This window comes from Pelmatolapia mariae, linkage group LG7 (assembly GCF_036321145.2).
Source record: "Pelmatolapia mariae isolate MD_Pm_ZW linkage group LG7, Pm_UMD_F_2, whole genome shotgun sequence".
Taxonomy (NCBI): domain Eukaryota; kingdom Metazoa; phylum Chordata; class Actinopteri; order Cichliformes; family Cichlidae; genus Pelmatolapia; species Pelmatolapia mariae.
Window position 1 is genome coordinate 58468495 of NC_086233.1, and position 23473 is coordinate 58491967.

General features: G+C 41.0%; 1 protein-coding gene across 1 annotated transcript; it reads left to right on the plus strand.

Moving 5' to 3' along the window:
* Window positions 1–133: 133 nt before the first annotated feature.
* fjx1 (four-jointed box kinase 1) lies at window positions 134–2904 on the plus strand. Its single transcript, XM_063479962.1, has one exon. The coding sequence runs from the start codon at window positions 523–525 to the stop codon at window positions 1819–1821; it is 1299 nt and encodes a 432-aa protein (XP_063336032.1). The 5' UTR covers window positions 134–522; the 3' UTR covers window positions 1822–2904.
* Window positions 2905–23473: the final 20569 nt, after the last annotated feature.

Sequence of the window (23473 nt, forward strand, 5' to 3'; positions counted from 1 at the left end):
CACATAAAACGCAGAGCGGTGCACTTGCTCCGCTCCTCTTGGAACCCTCCTTCCCACGATCCGCCCACCATCTCGGGACTGAAGTCACGTGTCTCACCGCCTAGTGTGTCTCTGCTAACCGACTCCACCACAAATCAAACTCACCCAGCGCCCGGTGGAGAGATAAAGGCAGATGGGAAAGAGTGTGGCGTGCACGCACAGAAAGCCCTTACGACGCCAGTGGGCTGTAACGGAGAACGTCCAATAGCGGCTATCGGGGTGAAGCGAAATGCGCTCTTTTTTTCCCATAGAGTAGGAATATGACAAGGCGTGTGAACAGGACGGGAGATGAGCTTCACACAGTTTCGGAGACCCTCTTCTCCTTGTGATCTTACACAGTACGCCTTTGAGCCGCAGGGCTTCGGGCGTGTAGAGGACAGAAAGCGCACCGCTCAAAGCCGCTCCAGCTCAACTGCGGATCGGAGAAATTTATTTCTGCCTGTATCTAATTAAAATCTGCTGGAGTACTGTGTGCCAAGGGGAATGGTGGCCGTCACCATGAGGGTTCTTTCAGCGAACTTGTTTTCTCTGCTCCTCCTGTGCGCCCTCGCAAGTGTTTTCTACGTCTGGAGCGCACTGGAGGACCGTATGGAGCGACACAAACGGAGGTTCTCAGTACCAGGTGCAGGGTCCTTTCACCAAGCTCTCCCAGTGGACCTTTCAGCCAAAACTTTCCGTGCATTACTTGCTGTCCCAGCGGCACAGAGACTGTACTTTGGAGACAGACTTAAGACTCGCCTCAACCTCACCAATCAACCTGTCTCTGCAGGAAGTCGAGATTACAATATGAATGGGAATAACAAGAGGTCAGCCCCGCGGGAGGGCCCGGTCAAGTTGTCCCCATTGGAAGACGGAATATTTTGGAACGAATGGCTGGAAGATACCCTTCCTGTGGGATTCACGGAGGAATATGCTGTAGCTTGGCAAAAGAAAGCGAGGACGTACCGGGTGGTGAAGCTGGAGCCGGGATGCGGCAGGATATCCAATCAGCTCGCCACGTTTGCAGACGGGACCAAAGCTTGTGTGCGTTACGGGATAAACGCGGACCAGGTGCAGGGTGAAACTTTGACTTATTACCTTGCACGTTTGCTTGGCATCACAAACCTGCCCCCTCTCGTACTGTCACAGCTGGACAGTGACAGTGAGCAATGGGAGAGTGTGAGGACGCGGATAGATGGTTTACAGTGGAATGACCGAGCCGTGGTTTCTCTAACTCAGTGGATCTCCAACCTGACAGGGGTCATCACACCTGCACCGCTGAGACAGGAGAGCAGCGGGCTGCATCCTGCGCTCAAGGAGCTCTGGAACAAGACAGCGACTGAGCTGCTGGAGCTGATGCAGTGGACAGACCTGATCGTATTAGACTACCTGACGGCAAACTTCGACAGGCTCGTCAGCAATTTGTTTAGCCTGCAGTGGGACTCCCGTGTAATGGAGAGAGACACGAACAATCTCCTGAAAACCCCTCGCGGTGACCTCGTATTCATAGATAACGAGGCCGGATTAGTGCACGGGTTTCGAGTGTTAAACATGTGGGAGAACTATCACAATACAGTCCTGAGCTCTGTGTGCGTGTTTAGAAAAAGGACCACGCAGCGCGTGGCAGAGCTGCACACGCGCAGAGACTCCAGGCAAAGGCTGCTGGAGCTCTACAGAGACAGCGAGCCTTTGTCTCAGGAATTAGGATTTCTCTCAGATGAGCACGCCGGTGTTCTCCAGGACAGGATAGACAGATTATATACACACATTGTGCATTGCAAAGGAAAGTACGGCCAGCTGTGAACATTCAGCATGCACAGGTGATGGATTTGTTGTCTGCCTGCACAGTAATGAGCTTTGCAAACACAGCTGGCACACCTGTGCTAAGCTGATGCGCATTACACAGAAAAAAATGTCTTGAATATCCAGCTGAACTACCTCCTGTGAATAGAATGTGTTTCCTAGTTTATCAATGAATCAGTTTGACACGTTTATAAGCTGAGATGTTCACTGTACGCCTCACTGTGAAGAATGACCCTGTCTTTACTTCACCCCTCTGATGTTCACCTGAATATGACTAAATGTAAAGAGTAGACTATGCGTGTTGGGTATCATAAACTACCCCTTCATGTGCGGTTTGGATTGTTGATTTGTGTTCAATAATCCCAATGATAAACTCCTAAGCCTTAACGTAAGTTGACTCTTGAATATTGTATTTCTGTTGACGTTCGGCTCGCTTTTTTAGAGAAGATCTTTTGCACACACATTGCCAGCACCTGCACTCTTGTAATTGTGTTTGGATAGCGTACTTAGCCTTAATTTCACAGGTGGAGCATATTCATTTGTGCATTTGTCTGATGTAAATACTGTCTGCCAACCTGTTTTGAAAATTTGATGCTAAACTAATTTAATGTGCTTTTTAACATTCCAAAAAACTCTTGTTTTTTTTATATATAAATATGCTGTAATTTAACTTCTCTGTTAATGCGTATTTTGTATGCAGTTTGTTCTTAACTGCCTTATTAGAAGGCATCAAATATTTACCTATTTTGTGTGGAGTGCTGTTTTTTTTTTCTTTTTTCCTTTTTTTTTTGAAGCCTCTGTTGCCTCTGTACTTTCCCATACAGTGCTCTCATTGTACTGTAGAAATATCTTGCACTGGCACACTTCCCCAGGAGCCATTCTGTCAGCCACAGGCACGCTACAACAGGCGTCTCTAATCCCCTTTATAATCTCACCCAGAATGATGAACTGAAGGAGACGACTGACATTATTTGACATCATTTGAAAAGGAATTTGCTGTTCCCTAACTATATTATGACATTTCATAGCTATACCGTATATTGCAGAATATTTGTCGCACAATATAAATTGGTCAACCTATAAGCAGTCTGCCTTACTGGTTGCATGTGCTGCATGTGCTGTTAATGAGTGTTTTGCCCTCAGTGGAGAGACTTGTTTACAGCTTTTTATGGGTTGGAAATGTAACCGTGAAAGGTTTTCAAGAGAAAAACCTCAAGGCCATCTGCGTTATTTCGCTGTATAGTCTGTGCTGTCACTTTACATCAGCACATCATTTTTTTAATTTGAACCTTATAGAGCCATACTTTTCTTATTCGTTCCACTACAGGCCTACTTCTGTGTCTGATCTCTGGTTCCAGACTTATGAGCACATCTAAGGGAAAGACAGTGATCAAACTTTTGACAGACTAATTCTTTCCAGCCTTTTGCTATCCTACAGCCCATCTGGTTTCTTTTAAAATTTCTTTATATATGTTCAACTCCAGGACACGCCACAAACTGTTTGCGCGACTCCACAAAGAGAGATGAATGCACCTTGTAAAAATAGTGGCTCGATTTTTGTACTTATACTTTATTTCATGGTTTACGGCATGTGTTTCAGTGATTTGTTCTTCTGCCTGCTAGGTCACTGCATAAAGGGAGACAGGCAGCAAAGGTGTAAATAGGTGTAACTGGAGGCATTCTGCTGTGCTTCAGCTGTAATAGGGACTTGGGGATCAATATGTGCACTGACTGGTGTGTAGGCGAAAGAAGGTCATGTTAATGCGCTGCCTTTTCAGTTAAAATGTGAACATGTGTTTCAAGGGCCTTGCAAAAGCTGCACTTGCAGCTGGGTATGGTGCTCCAGGCATGTCTGTTAATACCAAACTCTGCAAAGAGATTTACAACCGGCTGCAGGCTCTGGGGATTAAAAACAATGCAAAGCTAAGGTCTGCATGTCGAAGACAGACTTGTGACCTTTCCTCCTTTCTTGCCTCACATGATTTCCCCTTCCGTATTCCATCCACACCATGCCCATCGTTTTGTGCATCTGTCTTTGCTCTTAACAGCACTGTCAGCTTCATTTATGACCTAAATTGAAAATGAAAGTTTCATTTTCCTAATTAGTTTTTTTGTGGATTCTTTCGCACAAGAAAGTCATTTTTTAACCCGGGTTTCCTGCCAGCTGTAATCACACTAATGGGGTATTTCAAAGAGGTTGTTGAAACACCCTTAACTGTTCACATATGTTCTTCCTTCACTCTTACCGCCTTGCTTATTTCAGATAACCACACAGACTTCATGAGGTCTTTTTTTTCCCACCCAACACCAACAAAATCTTCATACAGCTAAGTTTGTGTAGTTGTGTAATGAATGCAACCCATCCTAGCTTGTGGCATCAGTGCAGCAGATTATTTTACTTACACGTTAATACATGTCAGTTTTCTGCTGTTTCCTGCAGATGTGTTCATTTTTTTCTGTGTAAGTACAGACAGCCAGGGGCTAACAGCAGGCCCGAGCACAGACCCCAGGTACTCGAGCCAATTTTCTTCTTCTTTGTGCAAATTTCAAACATTCCTGAGGAGCTGAGGGAGGATCATCTCCACGGACACACCAGCACACACAGACACTTCTCAGGCACTGAAGCGTCCCAGCTGTGTACACAAACCGCTGTCAACGTTGACTCAGATCCTTTTTCATCTTTTTTAAAAAAAAATAAATTACAGCATGCTACATTTTATTAGGAACAGAAAGACATTTCAGTAGATGCTAGTTATTGTTGCTTTCTTGCTGTAAGGTAAGTGAGAGTACCAGTCTAGTCAGTTTGGCGTCAGGAGGCTATACAGCCAGAATCTTATTAACTAAAAGGAAAATCTACCCATCAGCTCTTCTAAATCTCACAAATAAACCTTTTACTGTATCTTCTCTGCTGAGTCCGTATACATTAAAGAAAGAGTAAAATGATGTGACTGTCCTGGTTTAATAAGATTTAAGATTAAATTTTCTTTTGGCCAAGAGGAGTGACTCCTCCAAATTCTCAGCCAACTGCCTGGCAAACCTATGGCGACAACAAGACTATGACAACACCTGCCAAGAAATATTCTGGCACACACTACCCTGTAAATTTGCTTGTTGTTTCTACACTTGTTGGTCTGTGCATTTAAGAGTAAAAACAAGGTGTAACATATCAATTACTGAGTTCTGGAGTTATTTAATAGACTTTAGATGTTTTTTCTATTTCATTTATTTCAAGAAAACAGGGCTGCTTTTGTCAGACTGTGCCAAAAAAAAGAGCATTTTCCCAGACACTAGGTGACAAACTGACTTACACTGTCCCTTTTCTGGTGGCCCGTGAGTGGAAGAACATAACTTGCATTGTTTCACAGCTACACAGTACAAGGAACTTCCTGCGCATGACTGAATGATTTCATTATGAAACTCAGGAAGAGTCACTTAGTCACAGCTGAGTGGATTCGGGCCATGATGGTTAAACTGGGGGGGTTGGGGCAACGACTCGAGGGCCTTTGACAATGCAAGCACTGGACATGCAGGCTGTGGTGTGCCTGAAGAGCTGGCACAAAGACTGAATTTGTCCAATCCAGGGCTGGAAGTGCGAGGCCAAAGGCTTTGTGCATTCTTGTACAGCAGAAAGTAATGAGTAACAAACTAAGGCGAGAAGGGGAATGCACATGCATCATGTGATAAATGTTGAAAAAATGTGTCAAATATCTGAGAATGTGCAAATTAACTGAAGTAAAAGTTAAATATTATTTTATGTTATGTTGAAAATTTGCTAGTTTTATCACTAGTTAAAAATGTCTTAATTTGCTCTATGATTTTGAAGTTCTTTGGGTAACAATTCATGAGACCTCAGATCCAAGCTATAACGCCTCTGTCCAGGTTTTCCCACCATTAAAACCATGCTAGGTTAATTTCTTCTGCCACTGTGCCCTTGACCAAGGCACTGACTTACAATTTGAGGTGATCCCTGGTGTCTCCATGGTGGCTGCACACTGCTACTACTACTACTTACTAAAGTTTGCTGATCCTGCTTGTTGTTTTTCCACACTTTTAAAATACATTACCACTGCCATTGACCGCTATTGAGCTTTAGGCTCCCAGGTGCTGAAAGACAAGGATTCTTTGTCCCTTTCCAGTCATCTCTGTACTCTCCCGCAGCTGCCACCCTTGCAGATTGTCGAAGAGATTACAGCGAACTTGTTTTTTTCAATCACAGAAGTGTGTTACCGCTATTGCAAACATCTTTTTTCCCTCTCAATCTGTGATGACAAACCCTAAGTCAAATCTTTGATCTCAATAGTTTACGTAGACAGAAATATAGACAAGTCACTGTCTATATATAATGATAGTATAAGGCTATCATGAATGATAGCCTTATACTATCATTCATGATAGTATAAGGCTTGGAGCAATGTTGTAGCCTACAGCACACAGATGCAGATCTGCAAATAATCCGTTAACAGTTTTAGAAACAAGAACTGTTTAGCCTCAATTTGGTTTCCCTCTATTTTCCCTTAATGCGATTTGCTTCACGCTAGTCATAGGATACATAAAAATAAATCCTGATTAATTTCAGCACTTAAATCCATCCTGTTTGTCATGCTGCGCTCATCAAGCTCTGTCTCCAGAATGTCACACCGTAGCCTGCAGACAGTCATAAGCTTGAGTTGATTTCATGTTCAACATTTATATTTGCTATCATAAACACTATGTCTACAGATATGAGAACAGGCAGGAAAGTCTACTGTCCAACATATCTACAGCACATTTATCATAAACGTTTCTTCCCTTCTTCACTTAGCAGATGTGCAAAATGGGAAAAAAGCAATTAAACTAGTTTCACCATGATGCTTTATGCCAGCATTTTAGCAAATTTTAATTTCGAAGCAGGAAGTGAAACTTAAGATTTCTAATCTCTTTCGTTTACTTTTGCATGACATTGGCTCCCTTGTAGGGGGCCTTGTTGTGTTGAACTGTTTTGCTTCTCCCCTCTTGCATAGCATTTGATCGACATCCTTGATAAAGGTCGATATTAATCTAGGTGAAGCTTGTCAGTACAGAAAGTGGACCAGTTTTAAGTAACATGCAGCTTTTCTCATTTGCATCTGGATTCATCTCTATGTAAATGTGAATTAGTATGCTCATGGAAATGACTTTTTTCCCCCCCAATCTCTTGCTAGGAAGGAATAACTGATCATATCCATGGGGTGATAATCTATCATTTTGTTAGTGAATGTGCTTTTCTCATCGCCACCTGTACCTAGCTCAGGCTTTGACCATAATTAAGATATTTCTGTGCAAATGCTATAAATGGGGAGGCTATGAATCAACCCCAGCACCGGACTAATTAGCAAGCTGGACATGTGTTTTGAATGGGAGGGATGACTTTTTCTAATTCTGCAAAGCTGTATGTAAATGCTAAAACACATCAAACAAACTTTGTATCTTATTGTTCAGACTTTAAAACGCATACTTACTCCCAAAGTAGCCGTTTCTTTTTTACTTTGTGTACTTTTTGTCAGCTGAGTATTTTAATGTGTTGTGACCTTGCCATAAGGGCTTTACACTTGCCATGCCTGAAGCACAGGGAGAATCGATACGCAGAAGGGCAAGAGGACGTGTGATACTTGATGACAAAATACCCACAACCTGCTGAAACAACACATTCCTTCCTGCTTGCTGACCACTTGCTCTCTGAATGTTAGTGTTAGCTGGAGGCTATACCCTGTCGGAGATCTGAACTTGGCTACTCACAGTAGTCATTTTGAATTATAGCACTTATTGCCTGTGCTGGGCTCAGTAATCTGGCCATTTCTATGTAAATTGGGCTTTGTGCCACCATAGTGGGCTTTTCTGTTCGCTTATGCAGCGGCTTGCCTCATCCCATAATGGTCCACCGTTACAATGAAATGATTAAAGCTAACTGTGAGAAAATGTCATGACAGTCAATCAGCTGAGTAGATAGGTCAACATAAATATAGAAAGAAGAGGAAAGCACTCAGCCATGTGCCGTTGAAGACAGGTATAAGATTCAAGCAGCCATTTTTGGGTTGCATCCAGGTGCTTGCGTGTCTCTTTACATGGGGGAAGAGGGAAGAGCTCACTGGAGACAAACATTAGGGGAGGTTTATGGCTGACTCTGTGGTATCATTGTCATTTGCACAAGATTGGACATGCCTGAGCGAAAGAAAAATTACACTGTAGTTTACGTAGTGCTCCTGGCCCTCTGGTACAGCCAGATGAGCTGTGAGAACATTTCACTCTCTTATTCTGTTTACTATGCTTATTATCACTTCCAGTTTTGCTCTTATAACTGCCTGGGGCCGATTTTCTTTCAGAAAGTTTTTATGTTCTTTGCATAAATTCTGATTTTTTACCCTTTAATACCACCAAACACTCTTTACCAAATATATATGGTGTTAATATATGCAAACTAACTGGGGAAATCTTCAGCCTGGTCGAGCTAAGGTCCTCAGTAATGTTTGGCCCTGACTGTCGCAGATATGTGTTGGCTAGTCTGAGCTGTACTAACCCACATCTAAGTCCAGTTCTTTGGCCGTGGATACTGGATCACCCACCATATTCCATGATGAATGTCCCAGTTGACACTGGTCACACCCAACCAATCCATTCTCCAACTCTTTTTGCCTTTTCTCCTTCCCTTCCTTTCTTTCTCCTTTGTCCTTCTCTATCCTCTCGGCTCCTCTCAGTTCAAAACAAAAGCATGTTAACAAAATAAACTTTACCTTAATTAATATGGACATACAGAGAACTAAAGAATGACACTATTCATCAACACTATTCATAGATACGTATTAGAAATAAAATTGAGCCCACAGGGCTACATATAGGATAGAGCAGCGGTCCCCAACCTTTTTTGCGCCACGGACCGGTTTATGCCCGACAATATTTTCACGGACCAGCCTTTAAGGTGTCGCGGATAAATACAACAAAATAAAACTAGTACCGGTACCGAAAAAAAGAAGATTTATTCATAACACACGTGAAAAGACCCAGGAAAACCGAGTTAACGATAAAAACGATAACAAAATAACGCTGATAAAACCATACATTTCACACCTGAGCCTCAACTCTCGCGGCCCGGTACCAAACGACTCACGGACGGGTACCGGTCCGAGGCCCGGGGGTTGGGGACCGCTGGGATAGAGAACAATGTGAGAAAGTATAAAAATTGAAATATTGTTATATGCATATAGCCTAATGACACCAACAGGATTTCTTGGTTGTAATACTTCATGGTTTATAAACTTAGGGTTAGGTCTAAATCTCGGCAGTGTCGCAAGCCAAGCAATCATGTCTCTTACAGATATTATCTTCTCTGTGTCCTTGACAGCAGTATCACTTAAAGGCATCACTATATTGAATTATCCAAAGAAAATTAGGTTTCTTTGAACTTTTTCTCTTTTCAAATCAAACACAATGTAAATGAATTGTGAAACTTTTTTTGTCTCCTCTTTTTCATTGTCACTACTCAGTTCTCCTACCTGTATCACACTCTACTAAAGCAGTATCTTTTCAACATCGTGTTGCTCTGACAGACAATTTCAAGAACTGCCTCATAAGCTAACAGCTTCCTATCGAAGATGATTTATTAATATTTTTATGTGAACATGTGGATCGTGTGGTTTGATTTTAACGGCAGCAAGTTAGAGTAGATTTGCTGCTGTTATTGCCTCTTGTGTAATAAAACTTTAATTTAAAAAGCCAATACAGTTCCATGCAACTACACCGTGATCACCCTGTCTTCCTCAGATATGCAGCTTTACTGATAGATTTTTGAGAAGGGTCAAACAGCCGCTGCCTGCTAAGGTGACTTCTTGCAGTTGCTTGTGTAACAACATGAAATGCCAAACATTTTAAGAAAGGCTTTAGTATCATCGCCACTGCCTCAGGCAGGACTTATATACTAAAAAACACAGAGGGTGGCCTTGTAGCATGTGTTTAATGCTGTGAAAGGGTGTATATTAATTTTGTGAAAAACAGAAACCCACTCTGTGAACATGTCTACAAGCTAACAAGCTAATTTATTTGTTAGGCCAAGATATATGCACACAGTGCTTTGTTACACGTGCACGGTAAAAGGGTTCATTAGAAACTTAACTCGGCATAATGAGCTTCTACAATGCTTATGATTTTCATTTATCAGTCCTTTTAATGTAGGATGTCATCCCACCTTACCCTGGGCTGAGTGTCAGTTCATCAACTCAATTTCAATTCAATTCAATTTTATTTATATAGCGCCAAATCACAAAAACAGTCGCCTCAAGGTGCTTTATATTGCACAGTAGATCGAGACACAGACAACCATTAATGCTAACATCCACATCCGCTGTGAGGCGACAGTGCTAACTGCTGCACTGCTGTATCATAACAGCCAATATAAGAATCATGAAGTAGCTCATGATTTGACAAAATCAAGAGAATGGATGATATATGTATATATATGAGCACTGAGAAATTTTTGTGTCTCAGAGATGTTTCTTTTCTTTCACACCTGTAATCTGACTCATCTCAGACAACAAGACTAAGGCATTCAGGCCTCCCACACATGCCGCAACAGCAATTATACTCTGACACAACTACAGGGTGAGGCTTGGTGTCTAGCATTCCACGACACCCTCAAATTACCCTAACCAGAGGGGAAACAATACAGGGTGTAGTGGTTCACGTTCTTCCATGCTAAGAGGCAGTTCAAGTAGCAAACCTTTGTTTTAGCCTTACATTGTGCTATTCTGCATAAAATCAATCCTTGGGCAACAGAACTGAAATCCGGAAAGCGGGAGGTTTCAAATATGAAAAAGAGCACTTGACAGAAAAGATACGGTTATGTGAAATTCAGACAGCCATATCGATTTTATGAATCAGCAGGTCGGAATTTATGAAAAACACTAAAGAAAAAGCTTTGATATAGAGATGTGGCTCCTGACCTTGTCTCAGTTTTTTAAGGGCTATCGCTTTTCAAGTTTTCTTCTTTACCTTTTCCATTAATAACGCTATTTTCTCATGTCAGTCTATTTGGCTCCTGCAAATATTGCCATTGTGAGATCCTCTGAGCATTGACTGACTGTATGTGGGGTCTAATCATCTGGGTTGGTTACAAAGACATCTTCCCCATAATCAATGCCACTGAAAGGGAAACTAAATCTTCTTAGGTTCCCACAAACCTTTGTAATATAGCACTGTCTACCACAGGGGGAATATCTATTTTCTCACATTTTGACTCTTCTTTTTTTCCCTACATCTTCGATTTTTGAACCACCTCATTTATTCTATATCATTATCCTTTAAAAGAGAAAGAAGGAGATTTATTGTACACTTGAGATTTGAAATACATCATCAAAGCGTTGTATACTACATATGAATCAATTTTAATGGTACAAATTATGGCTTCCAACCAGGAAATAGAAAGGTACAGAAAACTTCCATCTACAGAGCGCACTAAAATGAATTTGGCAATTAATGTGTTGACTTATCTTCCTCCTGTTTTGCCTTCTTACATAGACGTAGTGTACACTTGTCATGTTGCCTGCAAGTTGTCGTTCCAGACCCAACAAAACAGGTCATGCATAGTAAAATGATTAGCAGATGAAATCACAATAAACTGACAACAATTTTGCTAATGAATCAATCACTGGTGTCCATTTTGATTTATGCAAATTGATGTGGATTGTTTGTCAGACAAAACAAGCAATTCAGGGATGAGTTCAAGGAAGCTGGCTGTGTGTGGAACCCCTCCCCCAAACAGTGACTATCCATTCATAGGACAGCAGCTGTAACTGGGGCACGGCAGGTCTGTCCAGCTTTGGATCTCTCCATCTGTTGAGGGAGTGTGCGTGATCATGCTGTAATAAGGGAGATACTCAACATTTACACAATTTAAATGATATATAGTTTCATACAGAGTATATTCATATACGAATATACAAATTTGTATATAAATATATGAGTAAGGCATTTTTTCTACTGACCTTTTCTTTATTAACAAGTATAATCTGCATTCTTCCCAGAACAATGTTACATGTTATCATGTTTAATGATTACCTCTCATTAATAAAACAAAACTTTGTCCTGAGGAATTACTAACCTATGGCTCAGCATGTTTGTGACACTGAACGTAACCTCCTCCTCCTCCTCCTCACGTGGATTAGTTACCATGATAAATAAGCCAAGTTTTAAAAAAAGCCATCTTTGTGATATTAAAAATCCTGGCTTTAGGCTCATACATCTCACTAACCCATTAATCTTGCTTCATACTGCACCCTTTCTCCTTCATAATGATTGCGGTTAATTTCCTACAGAGATACATTACCACGGTAATTTAAGCTGTACATGTAATAACTCGCTAAGAAGCAGGTTGCATTTGAGGACAGAGAAATCACAATTCACCACCAAATGAACATTCGCTTTTCAAAGAAAATAAAATCACCATTTTCACCGAGAAGACATCATGGGCATCAGTGCATTAATAATGTGAAGATCTCTTAAAAGACAAGAGCTCTTAGAGACTGTCTTTGGCTTTCCCTGACAAGCATCTGTATAAGTGACATAGATTCTCAGGGGAGGAAGCTGCTGTTTTATTGTTCTATAAGCCTTCTCATATAAATATAACCCTAAACCAGAGACTTGTTAAAGCACATTATAAGATTTAAAATGGAGCCAATAAACAAAAAAAACTAATGAATCATGCACATGCCTTTATGGCAGGCCAGTGATTCTGATTAATTCACTTGTGCATTTGCCCAGTTTGATATTTCTTTCTATCCTTTCTGGCTTGAGCTGGCTTCAGCTTTTAGCTGACATTAAGAATTTAAACTCTTGTTTGCTTAGGGAGCAGCATGGTGGTCCAGTTGGTAGCACTGCTGATTCACAGCAAAAAGATTCCTGGTTCAAACTAAACCCACAGGTTGTATAGGGTGCCTTAGGGCATGCCCATTTGTGCCTTGGAAATTTGCGTCAATTGAAATGTATTGCTCTATTAGAGTTGCACAAATTGTAATTAACTTGATTTACATTAGCAGACCTTAAAGGGGCTTAGGCAGAGCAAGAAGGGCAACATTTGCAAAGCAGTAAGAAAGATCACTTTATGAGGAGCAAAGCACAAATAATTAAAACTACAGGAGTCCTGCTGGGCAGTATGATTATTTGATTTCATATGTACTGTACTGCCTTTATTTGACAAATGGGAAGAACTGATTGTATTTCAGATCATACAGAAGCTGTTATCCACTGATGTGCAGATGTGCCTTGAAAATTTGGCTTGCCCTTTGGTGTGCCTTGGGCACCAATTTTTTGAAACTGCTTGATCCAAAGGCATGCATGTTAGGCTAATTGTTACTCTAAACTGGCTGCACACGTGGGTGTGAGGGTGAGGGTGGGTGTATGCTCTTTGAGGAACATGCAACCTGCTCAGGGTGTACTGAAACCCAAAGCTGGACAATCAAATAAATAAATGGGTGGACTGGAGTTATTGTCTGCTATTCTCATGAGAAATATGCACAAATTTGTGCTTTGATAATTTGGGTATGTTGAACTTGTTTCACAGTACAGGCCCCAGGGCTAATTAGTTCTGTGTTGAATAACAAGAATGTTCTTATTTTCATGTCTTTTCCATTGATTATTGGCCAGAGAGGGAGTTGTAGCTGTAGTCTAAATCTTCAGCATGTTGTTGAAAGTACAATAAATGTTCTCACATTTTGACATTTTGAAATGAGCTAGCATGGTCAGGGAATTTATGAATTAACGTTAGCTTACTTTACTGGCAAAAACAACTGCCGAAACTAAAGTTCACAGAGATAAGCCTTTTTTGGATACCTGAAATGAGATGATTTCACAAATGTTTATTATTATCATTCTAAATTGCCTATAGAGAATGGAAATTTGACAGGAATAAAAATTAAATTGAATAAGCATTTTTTTCTCCACCAGAGGGGGGAAAGGTAGGTAATGGTGGAGTAATCCTGGCTAAAAAAAATAAACACAGATTCCTCAGTAATGCAAAAAAACAGCTGTGGTTCTAGACAAACAAATTCAAAATGTATTTGTTCACATATTATAGTATACCAAGGGAGACCTAAAGGCAACACATCTGGTACATAGATTCAAACAAATTGCTGCTCACATTGACACAAATGGAGGGCACTGTAGCGTCTCTGCTGGTAGACACACGGGTAACTCGGCTTCCAGCACAAGAACAACAGAGTTAGGCCAGGTCCCACGACCCCGGCCACGTTTCATTTTTATAACCCTCAGCCTTTTCCAAAACACCCCACTGTCATCATTTATTTCCCTGCAACGTCTTTCTATAAAACGTTGCCGCTGGACGTGGAAGCCTGTATCACACGCCGTTGTTGTCATCTTGTAAAAACAGTAGCTGTGTGCATGGGTACAAATGTGCATGCTTTCAGCAGGCTGTTTTCCATGCTTAATCCAGTCTTCAAAGGCATATTACTTTACATATAACACCTAAGATCCGCCAGAACGAATGCATTAGCTTTGTTGGCTGTCAACACGTTGCCCCTCATAGGTAAGCATGCATGAATTCCCCCTCTCTCTCTCTTCCTGCTCCCCTTTACCCCTCCCAGGTGTTCCCATAACTCACCCGGGCTCAAATCCTATACGGGCATTCCAGGACTTCAGAGGCACATCGGCAGATGAGAGCCTGGATTTATGGCTTGCTGATGGACATTGGAGGGGGAGGCAGACTTGCTGCTGGGAGGGTGAGAGGGTCCACTTCAAAGAGGAGGAAGCGTTTGTTGTTTTACTCCTCGGTGCTCAGTGGTGCACATGTATGAGCACTCTCTCCCTCTGAACGTCAGACAGCTGGAGTGTTCAATCACTGGTCTACACATTGTTATCTGTTCAGATAGCTTTCATTTAATTTTTTTGATTCCTGTATGAAGAGAGATGTCGGTTTGCACCTTTTGAAGTCTGCCTTTCTCATCCCCACACATCGATAGACACACGGAGCTCTGATTTAGCCTGTTATTTTTCATATCAAAGGTCACCCTTCAAAGATTGCTTCAAATCTTTTTTTAGTGCACCTGCATATAATATCTTGCACTTAAAAGCCACCTTGTTCTGCGCTATTACAGTTTGCTTGTGTGCCTTTGATATAATACGATAGGTCACAGACTAATGGGTGTGTTTGTATTTGCGCGTGAGCACGCTGTCGTTCCCATCCAGCTAGTGTTACATCGCAAGGGCCCACGTGAGTGAAGTTGATGGATGTGTGGAATACTGTCGTTTCTCTGAGCAGATGTGTAATGAACCCTGCTTTGCTTCCGTAACATTTGGGTTGACTGATTACAAACAAATGCCATTTAATATGCAGGGGTGCTGTCTCTTAACAATGCAACATAGCTTCATAGATGAGATTATACATAAAATATGAGTAAAGACGCCCTGCTTTTGTCCACAGCGTGCAGCTTTTTAAATTAAAGCTGTGCCATTATCAAGTTTTCTCTCCACCCGCATGAAAGCACCACCCAGGATGAAAATGAAGCTGTGTGATGATTCATGTACAATTTTCCCATCTTATGTATTTCTTCAAAGCCACTTTTCACTTTTTATGGAAGAAAGCATTTCAAAGTATATTTATTGTTTCAACTTTAAAGGCTCAAATTGTTGCTTCTTTTTCTCATTCCCTCTGACTTTGCTTTTCAATTTTTCTTCTTTGAGCATTTCAGTTCTATCCATTGTTAAGGTAGAAAAGCTGCAGTAAATTGTGGCTGTTATTCCCAGTAACCAGGGTGACTCAAAAGGCTCCAATCCTCCCGCTGCTTAATCAGACCACTGTTTGTTCAATCTCCTTTTTCTCATGGTCCTGCCTGCCAACTAAAACTAATCAGGTATTATAAGAAATTAAAAACAGGCTCTTTATCCTCTCTCACACATGTGAATTTCAGACACTTCTACACACCCAATATTCATTCCTATAGAGCCACACCATATATCCCGCTCCACTTTTGTCTCTGCACATGCTCTCAAATCATTTTTCATCTCTACCCCATGCTGGGAGCCTCTCTTACCTGCCTCATCTGAGTCAGTAAGGGATCTGCAAAAGCCTCATACTAGATTTGTGCACATTGTGAGTGTGTTGCTGGCCCTGAAGTGACACGGAGAGGGTATAAATAGAGCAGGCCCACAGATCACTGTGCCAGACAGAATGTGGCATCTGCTGTGCTGGGAGTGCAAAGTGTTTGAGAGCCTGTAAACTCCCCACCATTTCTCTTCCCTCCCCTCTTCCTCGCATCTTTCTTCCTCCTCTATACCTCTGTCTGTCAATTCCCTCCCCCTCTCTCCTTTTTCCGTTACTTTCTTACATCTTCTATGTCTCACCCTCCTTCTGTCTTATATTCCCTTTGCCCTCACACTCTCCTCACATATTGCTACACATCTGCTGCCATGTGTTGAGTGTTACGAAGCAGTCCCACTTTCAGGCTATAAGATCCTATTTCTAAACACACGGAGGAAACGAGAGAGGGGGGCAAAGAGAGATAAACACAGAGGAAGCATGAAAAAAGCAGTGGCCCTGCAGTGGTTAACATCAAAGCCTCGATTTCATATTTAACATGGTTTAAAGATTCCTCTGATGCCGTGCTACACGTTCCTTAAAAAAAAAACAGTTAAAATAAAAAATAATCCCATGGGATTATGTGGTATATTCGCGAGGAAATTTTAAGCAAGACACGCAACTCTGTAAGCACAGGAGATAAAAGCAAAATCCCTGCAGGTTACTTCATTTCAAAAGTCGTCATCGATGCTTTGATTTATCAGTTTATGTCCCTGTTCTCAGTAAAGCTTTTATAAAGTGAAGTTAACCTGCACGGCCCTCTCTTTGTCAGGATATAATGTGTGAATATGACAGTAATGCATAGCCGCTTCCAATGTCAGTCATACTTTACTCCTACGTTCCTCCTTTTACATCAACGCATCACACACAAAAAATCAATTAAGAATTTTCTTGTAGTGCTATTGTAGGCTACTTGTTATATTCATTCACATACCTCTTTTTTTATTATTATTTATTTATTTCCCAGCAGCACACCACTTAATCTCATAATCTGCTTTTACTGTGACTTAAGTTGTATTCCCTCAAAGGCGCAGGACAAACAGACAGCACAAGCGAGCACACATGCGCACGCACACATCTGCAGCGTCAGCCAAATTATTAAGCGGCTTAACTGTCTTTAGAGTTCCATTTCTAAAATGATTCATCCATTCTTCCTTCCTTGCGTCTTTTTTTCCCCTTCCTTTCTATTTCCCTCCCCTGCACCATTTTCCTGGACCCTCTCCACGGTCTGTGACAGGTAGTCTTCCACAACTGTTTGCTGACTCAGCGCAGGAGTTCATATTGCACAGTGGCAATAGGACATTTGCAGCAACAAAGAGAGTTAAAGGGAGGAGCTGACATCAGGAAGATGGGGGACTATCCAACTGTCAGTCTGAGAACAACGGCGGGTCATCTTTTCATCCTTTTGTTTGCTCGCAGACAGTGTTCTCGCCTGTGAAGACGAAATTCAATCTTCATCCTTTCACTCACTGCTTTTCTGTCCCCCCTTCACATCATCCCGCCTTTTTGCTAAAACTATTCTCTGCTTCTGCCCTCCCTCTTAAACTGTTTCCCCTTCCTTCTTTCGCTCTTCTTTCCCGTATCTTTCTTATTCTTTCCCACCATTCTGTCACTCACAGCAGCAGCACACACACACTCATACACACATATTACACACACAAAAACCGCTTCTTCGTTTCACTGGCCTCGGGCACAGTTGTTTGAGTGAATCTCTTTTCGTCTTTAAATCTGTAATTACCTCAGTGATTGAGCCAAATGCAGTCTCGCTCCCCAATTTTCCTCTCTGTCAGAGAAAGAAATAATAAGGTTTGTGTTGCCACCTTTTGACTGGCAGGTGTAGTGTTACTGTACGTGGGGAGCAATGCTAGAATTTGATCAGAGGGTACAAAAAATAATGGGATGTGCTTTAAAGATTTATTTATTTTTTGGTCAGGTTTCTTTGGGAAATACATTTCCTGTTTCCTTCTCCAAGCAAGAAGTGTGTAAAAACCATTTCAGTCATTATCAGCCCAATTTATCTACAAAATTATGCATTTCAGAGTAGACTTACCCTTTCTTGTTGGAAGATGGCACTTTTTAACTTATTAAAGGTGTTTCTTTCTTTTCCTCACTTGCTTTGTCTATCTCACTAAACACACTTACCTTAAAGCAGTTTCTCTTTCAGCATTTTTGTAAGCTGAATCCCAGACAATCAAGCATGAGTCCCAGAGGACACCATCTAGGGATTTGGAAGGTTTGAATGCATTTGGCACGATTATTCATCCCGAGAGCCTTCCAGGGCCACAACGATGCCAGGATGCCATACTTCAGGGGGCACAGAGGAGCATTGTCAACTGGCGCCCACGTTTAGGGGCCTGCTGAGGGAAAAACACTGAATGTCATTGTTATGTAGCGCCAACGATCTGTTCTGTGTCCTCAGCTATGATGTCATGGCAGACACTAATCCAGCTGTGGCCAAGCACGTTTGACTATTGAAAAAGGTCATTAATCTTAGCACTCTATGATTATGCACTTGAATATTCTTGCATGCAAGCTACTTAATCAGATGTTAACTTCACTTTGCAACCATATTTGTATTCACACAACTTCTTTCTAAGTTCTAGAGTTTGGAAAGTAATCAAAGTGGAAAAGATGCAAGTGGCGTGTGCTCTACTTTGCAGAGTGTGACTCAGTGGCAAGCACACACTTGTTTGCTATTGATGAAGCACAGATGTAGCACAAAAATGAGCATGTTGTGAGTAAAGCCAAGACATAACAACCTCAGACAAAGCACCCGTTGTGTATGACACACTGTTTTCTTACATTTTGGTCTGAGAGAAGAGACAGAATGAGTGTAAGCACAGATAGGTAGGTCTACTTTACTAACCGCAGACTCTTCTATTAAGTACAGATAATTCTAACACATAGTAGAGAACCATCTAAATAAGTAAATGTAGCAACATTTCATGTGATATTAATTTTTTTTTCCTTGTTGTTGCTTCACGGCGGAGGTCTGACTGCTTCCACAAAGTAAACATTACTGAGCATCTGTGTTTTCTGCTATTTTTGAGGCAGCTTGTGGAAAAGGCCAAATCAAACATTATGACACACGGAAAATAACCCTCAGAATTTTTCTTCAAAAACATAAATGAGTTCAAACTAAGATATAAATGAAATATGACAATTTATTTGCGCTCTCATGCACATGACGATTCATGCACGTCACTGCAAAGCTGTTCTTTGTGATCACCTTTTTCTGGTTGTGAAACCCTTTTACCCTGATGGGAGCGGTTCCCTGACAATGCTCCTATCTGTAGGGCAAAGGGGAGGCTGTGAATAATTACGCTTTGGTTTTTGCCTGAGCCAGATCCCAGCCAAGCTACACCTTTGGAAAATGCAGCTCTGTACTAACATCATCAAAACACCACAAGTTGGAGTATCTTTTTGAAGAACTGAGTTTCAGAGATGTGTAGATCCAATGTCCATTGAAGCCGTTCTGGCACCTCACAAGGATGATTTGGTTTGGTTTTCTTCCTTTAATTTGTCACCAGGCTCTATCTTCTATACCAGGTCTCCTCCACTGTATGTTCACACTTGTGATTTCTTGACAAAAAAACCTTTCTTAATACTTGCATTTCTGTTCTCACAGTCCATTACCAAAATCCCTATTTTGGGCATGAATCCAATAATAACTTCAAGGATGGTCTCCTCCGAAGATATCAGTCTCTACACAAATCACCTTTTCAGCCTTGCAGATTAAGTTTCTCTTGGAAGTTTCTTTTTCTCTGGACCCCAGAGGACTTCAGCACTATTGCTTGTCATCAAATATATAGTTCCATAATAAATACTGATGTATACCATTCAGCCATAAGCGTTGTAGCTGTTTCTATGAATGTATACAGGGGAATCGTCTGATAACATAAACATTAAAGATGAGGTCCTAGGTGTTTCTGCAACATAAAATAAATGTATAGTATTGTAAGGTCAAACTCTTGCAGTGGAACATTTATGCTGACCAAATGAAAAAATACAAGGGCCCAGTGCTTTGGGAATGCAGCCGACACACAAGAGTAGACCAGCTGCTGACATATTTTATTCAGAGTTTTTTATTTTAAGTCTGAGAAAACTTTTATTTTTTCTAAACAACCTGCAAAACCAGAACACAACTGTATCTGTTGATTTATTTGAAAAGACAAAGACATCTAATATTTCACGTGTGACCATCATGAAAAGTTAAATTAGTCGTATACCAAAAAAAAAAAAAAAAAAACTATGTAAAATACTTAATCAAGACCATTTGGCATAAACATGCACCACCTAAATTACCCAATTAATTACAATTGTTACTGCCCCTTTTTTTCTCTGTTCTTCAAAAGTATAATTTATTTTTTCTCTTTCTATTTTATTTTCACATTTATTATATTAATTCAACTTGGATTAAACAAATACAAAAGCGTGCATTACTCATTACTCTCTTGAAAGACAATGAAAGAAAAGTACAAAAACAGACTTCATCAAGTATAAATGTTGTTCTATATATATACCCTATACCATGTAACCTTCATGAGTCATTCTCATTATGTCACTCTAATTAAAAGAGGCTGATCAGGTGCAGGTGCATGGGGTTGCTGAGCTCTTTAGAGGTCCCAGCTGACACTCAAGCTGCTATAGAAACAAAACAAATTAAGAAAAACTAAATCCCTCTATACTTTCTGAAATGTTCTCCCACACATAGCAAATAAAGGACTAGTGATGTATGATACATTTCAAATTGCTTTAGGAATACAAGCTTAAACTTAATTGCTTCCACACACTAAACTGTGCATTGAGAATTCAGTGTCATCATATTAGCTGAGCTGGATGTTTGAGTCTGTACAACATTATTACCATCACCGTCCAGAGCAAAAGCAGACCTGGTTGCGCATGACTGCGCCGCTTCTAGTGGTGTAAGACAGTAACTTTAGTCACAGAACGTGTGTAAGAGGCTGATAAGAGCCAGGCAGTGACAGTGCTTTGCTAGTTCAATTGCTTTGTGTGTACATTGCATAAAAAGGCAAGGAAAAAAAGAATGAGAGCAGTTGCTGACTTAAGTGTAAAATAATTTCCTTAGATTATTTAATAAGGCTCTGTGATTTTTTCATGAAAAAGCCATATTCTTCTTTAAGAAGTTAAGCACTACTAATGCATTACAGGGGAATAATCAAGTAGTGTTGTTTTATTGCTAATGTATAATAATCCAAAGACTCCCAATTTAGTACTTGATATAACCCATTGCTCTCATTCTGTCCATCTGCACCCAGTAATCTCGTCCAAGACAGGAAACAGGCTTGAAAAGCAAATACGAGGCAGGAGTCCCATGCGATTATTGAATAAATGATGTATTAACGTGAGGCCGCAGTCTTGTAATTTTAACTATTTTAGGTAAAGTACTTGCATCCAGCTGGAGGAAATGCTGGCGCTCTTCCTCACTAACTAAAATATTTCCACTTTCATGAGGGAGCCTTCAAAATATGTTTTTCTCCTTCCTCTTGAAATGAAATGTTAGTGAAAGCAGACAAAATATCTCTACCCTCTGTCTAAAAAGGATAAGGGGGGGACAAAAATCAATGTAACACGTCCAATAAAACCTCAAAATTAATTATAAAGGCAAATAAACACCTCTGTAAAACAACCTCTACAAAACTAAACACTGAAGCCTGTTTAAATGTTTTCTTGTAGGGCTGATGTATTCAGCTCAGTCTGTTTTAGATAATGCTGCGTGAATGCCGTGTATTTTCACTGGCTTTAGAGAATGTGGTGTTTATAGTACCATATTAAGATAATGTAGTTTTCCTTTAAACTGAAGCACATCGACAAGTTGAATGTTGGAATTGAGGGCATTTTGTATTCATGGCGAATGCTGTGAGCTCTTGACTGCACAATATTTAGGATGACAAGACTTTTGAAAAATGCCGCCCGTTATCTCAGTCCTTCATACATATATGCGCTCTACTTGCACAAATTGTGCTTATTTTCATCTTCTCTCACCAGAATCTCGCTCCTCGCTGCCTCCGATCAGTCGTGACAGGTGTCGCTCCCTTGCCCCGCACTCACGCACACACACAAACACGGAGATGCACAAACAGAAAATAAACATTAAAGAGTTCCTCCAAGGGGCATATCTCATAAAGCCGAAATACTAATTTAGCTGAAAAACTCCACTCGAATGAAAATAAAACTCCAATACGTCTCTTTTCACAGCAGTCCGTGTTCCAGATCAGCGTCGAAGGGGTTACAGGTTTTATTCATGAACATTTAGCTATCCTTCTTCATAAAACAGATTACAGGGATGTACAGACAACCTCACAAAACAGCTTATTGACTCTGTTTCATGTTTTCCACCTATGACAGGTGGAAAGAGTTGTGGCAAAGTCAGGAGCATCTAGGGAATGATCCAGAGGGCAAATGAGGAGCAGGGTGACAGAATGAAATATTAGCGAATAAGAGGGGAGCCATGGGGGAGGGGGTGCTGTTGAGGGGCGCTAACTCACTTTAAGAGTTCCTCCTCTGACAGACCAGTGCTGTTGCACTGAAGGACATTTAATCTTAAGACCCAAGGCTGACCTCGTGCCAATAAAACAATGTTAAAACTGAGGCATTAGGTAAGTGTTTTCTGTCTGCTCTGCTTGTCTGCCAAAGCTCCTTCCTTCACTCTTGGCTGGCATTTCTGAGAGCTCAATGTGCCTTGTGTTTCGAGCATCCATGTGCAGGCTTTTCTGAGCTGCACAAGCCCATTTTAGGTAAATAATTTTAGCTCCTATCGCGTGTCACATTTTGTTTCACTACAGTTCCTGGGTAGAGAAAAAAAGAGCAGATCTCTCTACCACAGACCCATATTGTAGTTATATTGAGCGCTTATTCTAATGAATTGCAAGTCAATGAGCCCTTTAACTGTTCTCAGTTTTATGCAGAATGCAAGATGATGCTGTCTTTTGCTGTGCTGCAAGACAGTAATGACGCCATTGAACTTCACACTGACGATGCAGCGAGGCTCAGTCATATAAGATAATACAAAGCTGAATGTGATTTTGCTGTGACGTCTGTGCTAACAGTTACAAGCCTTCGACAAATCTAATCCCGATTATGATTAAATGGCCTCTGAAACACAGCTTCACTTTCAATCCTTATGTCAAGATGCCAAGGCAAATATGATTTTGCCAGTTAAATATTTTTTCATTGAGACGAAATCTTTTCTGGTAACAAGATATATGGGACAAGAGCTCTCCTCGACAAAGCAGCTCACAAACTTTGGCAAAAACAGCAGCAGGATCCATATTGAGTGGATGCAGAAGGCTTTTTTGGAACACGGTTTATGGCTATTTATGACATGCCATTCAAATCGGACTAACAGTCAACAATTATTTGCCAAATATTGCTTGTGTGAAGCCCAGCTCAATAGCCTTTTTAGCTCTCTACAGAGAACAGCTTGTTTTGAATCATCTCTCTGTGTCTCTCTCCAGACCTCTAATCCAGTTCCATTGTCTCTCAGTTTAGTTTTATGGATGGTAAGGACATGAACAGAAGGGTAAAGCAGACATCATA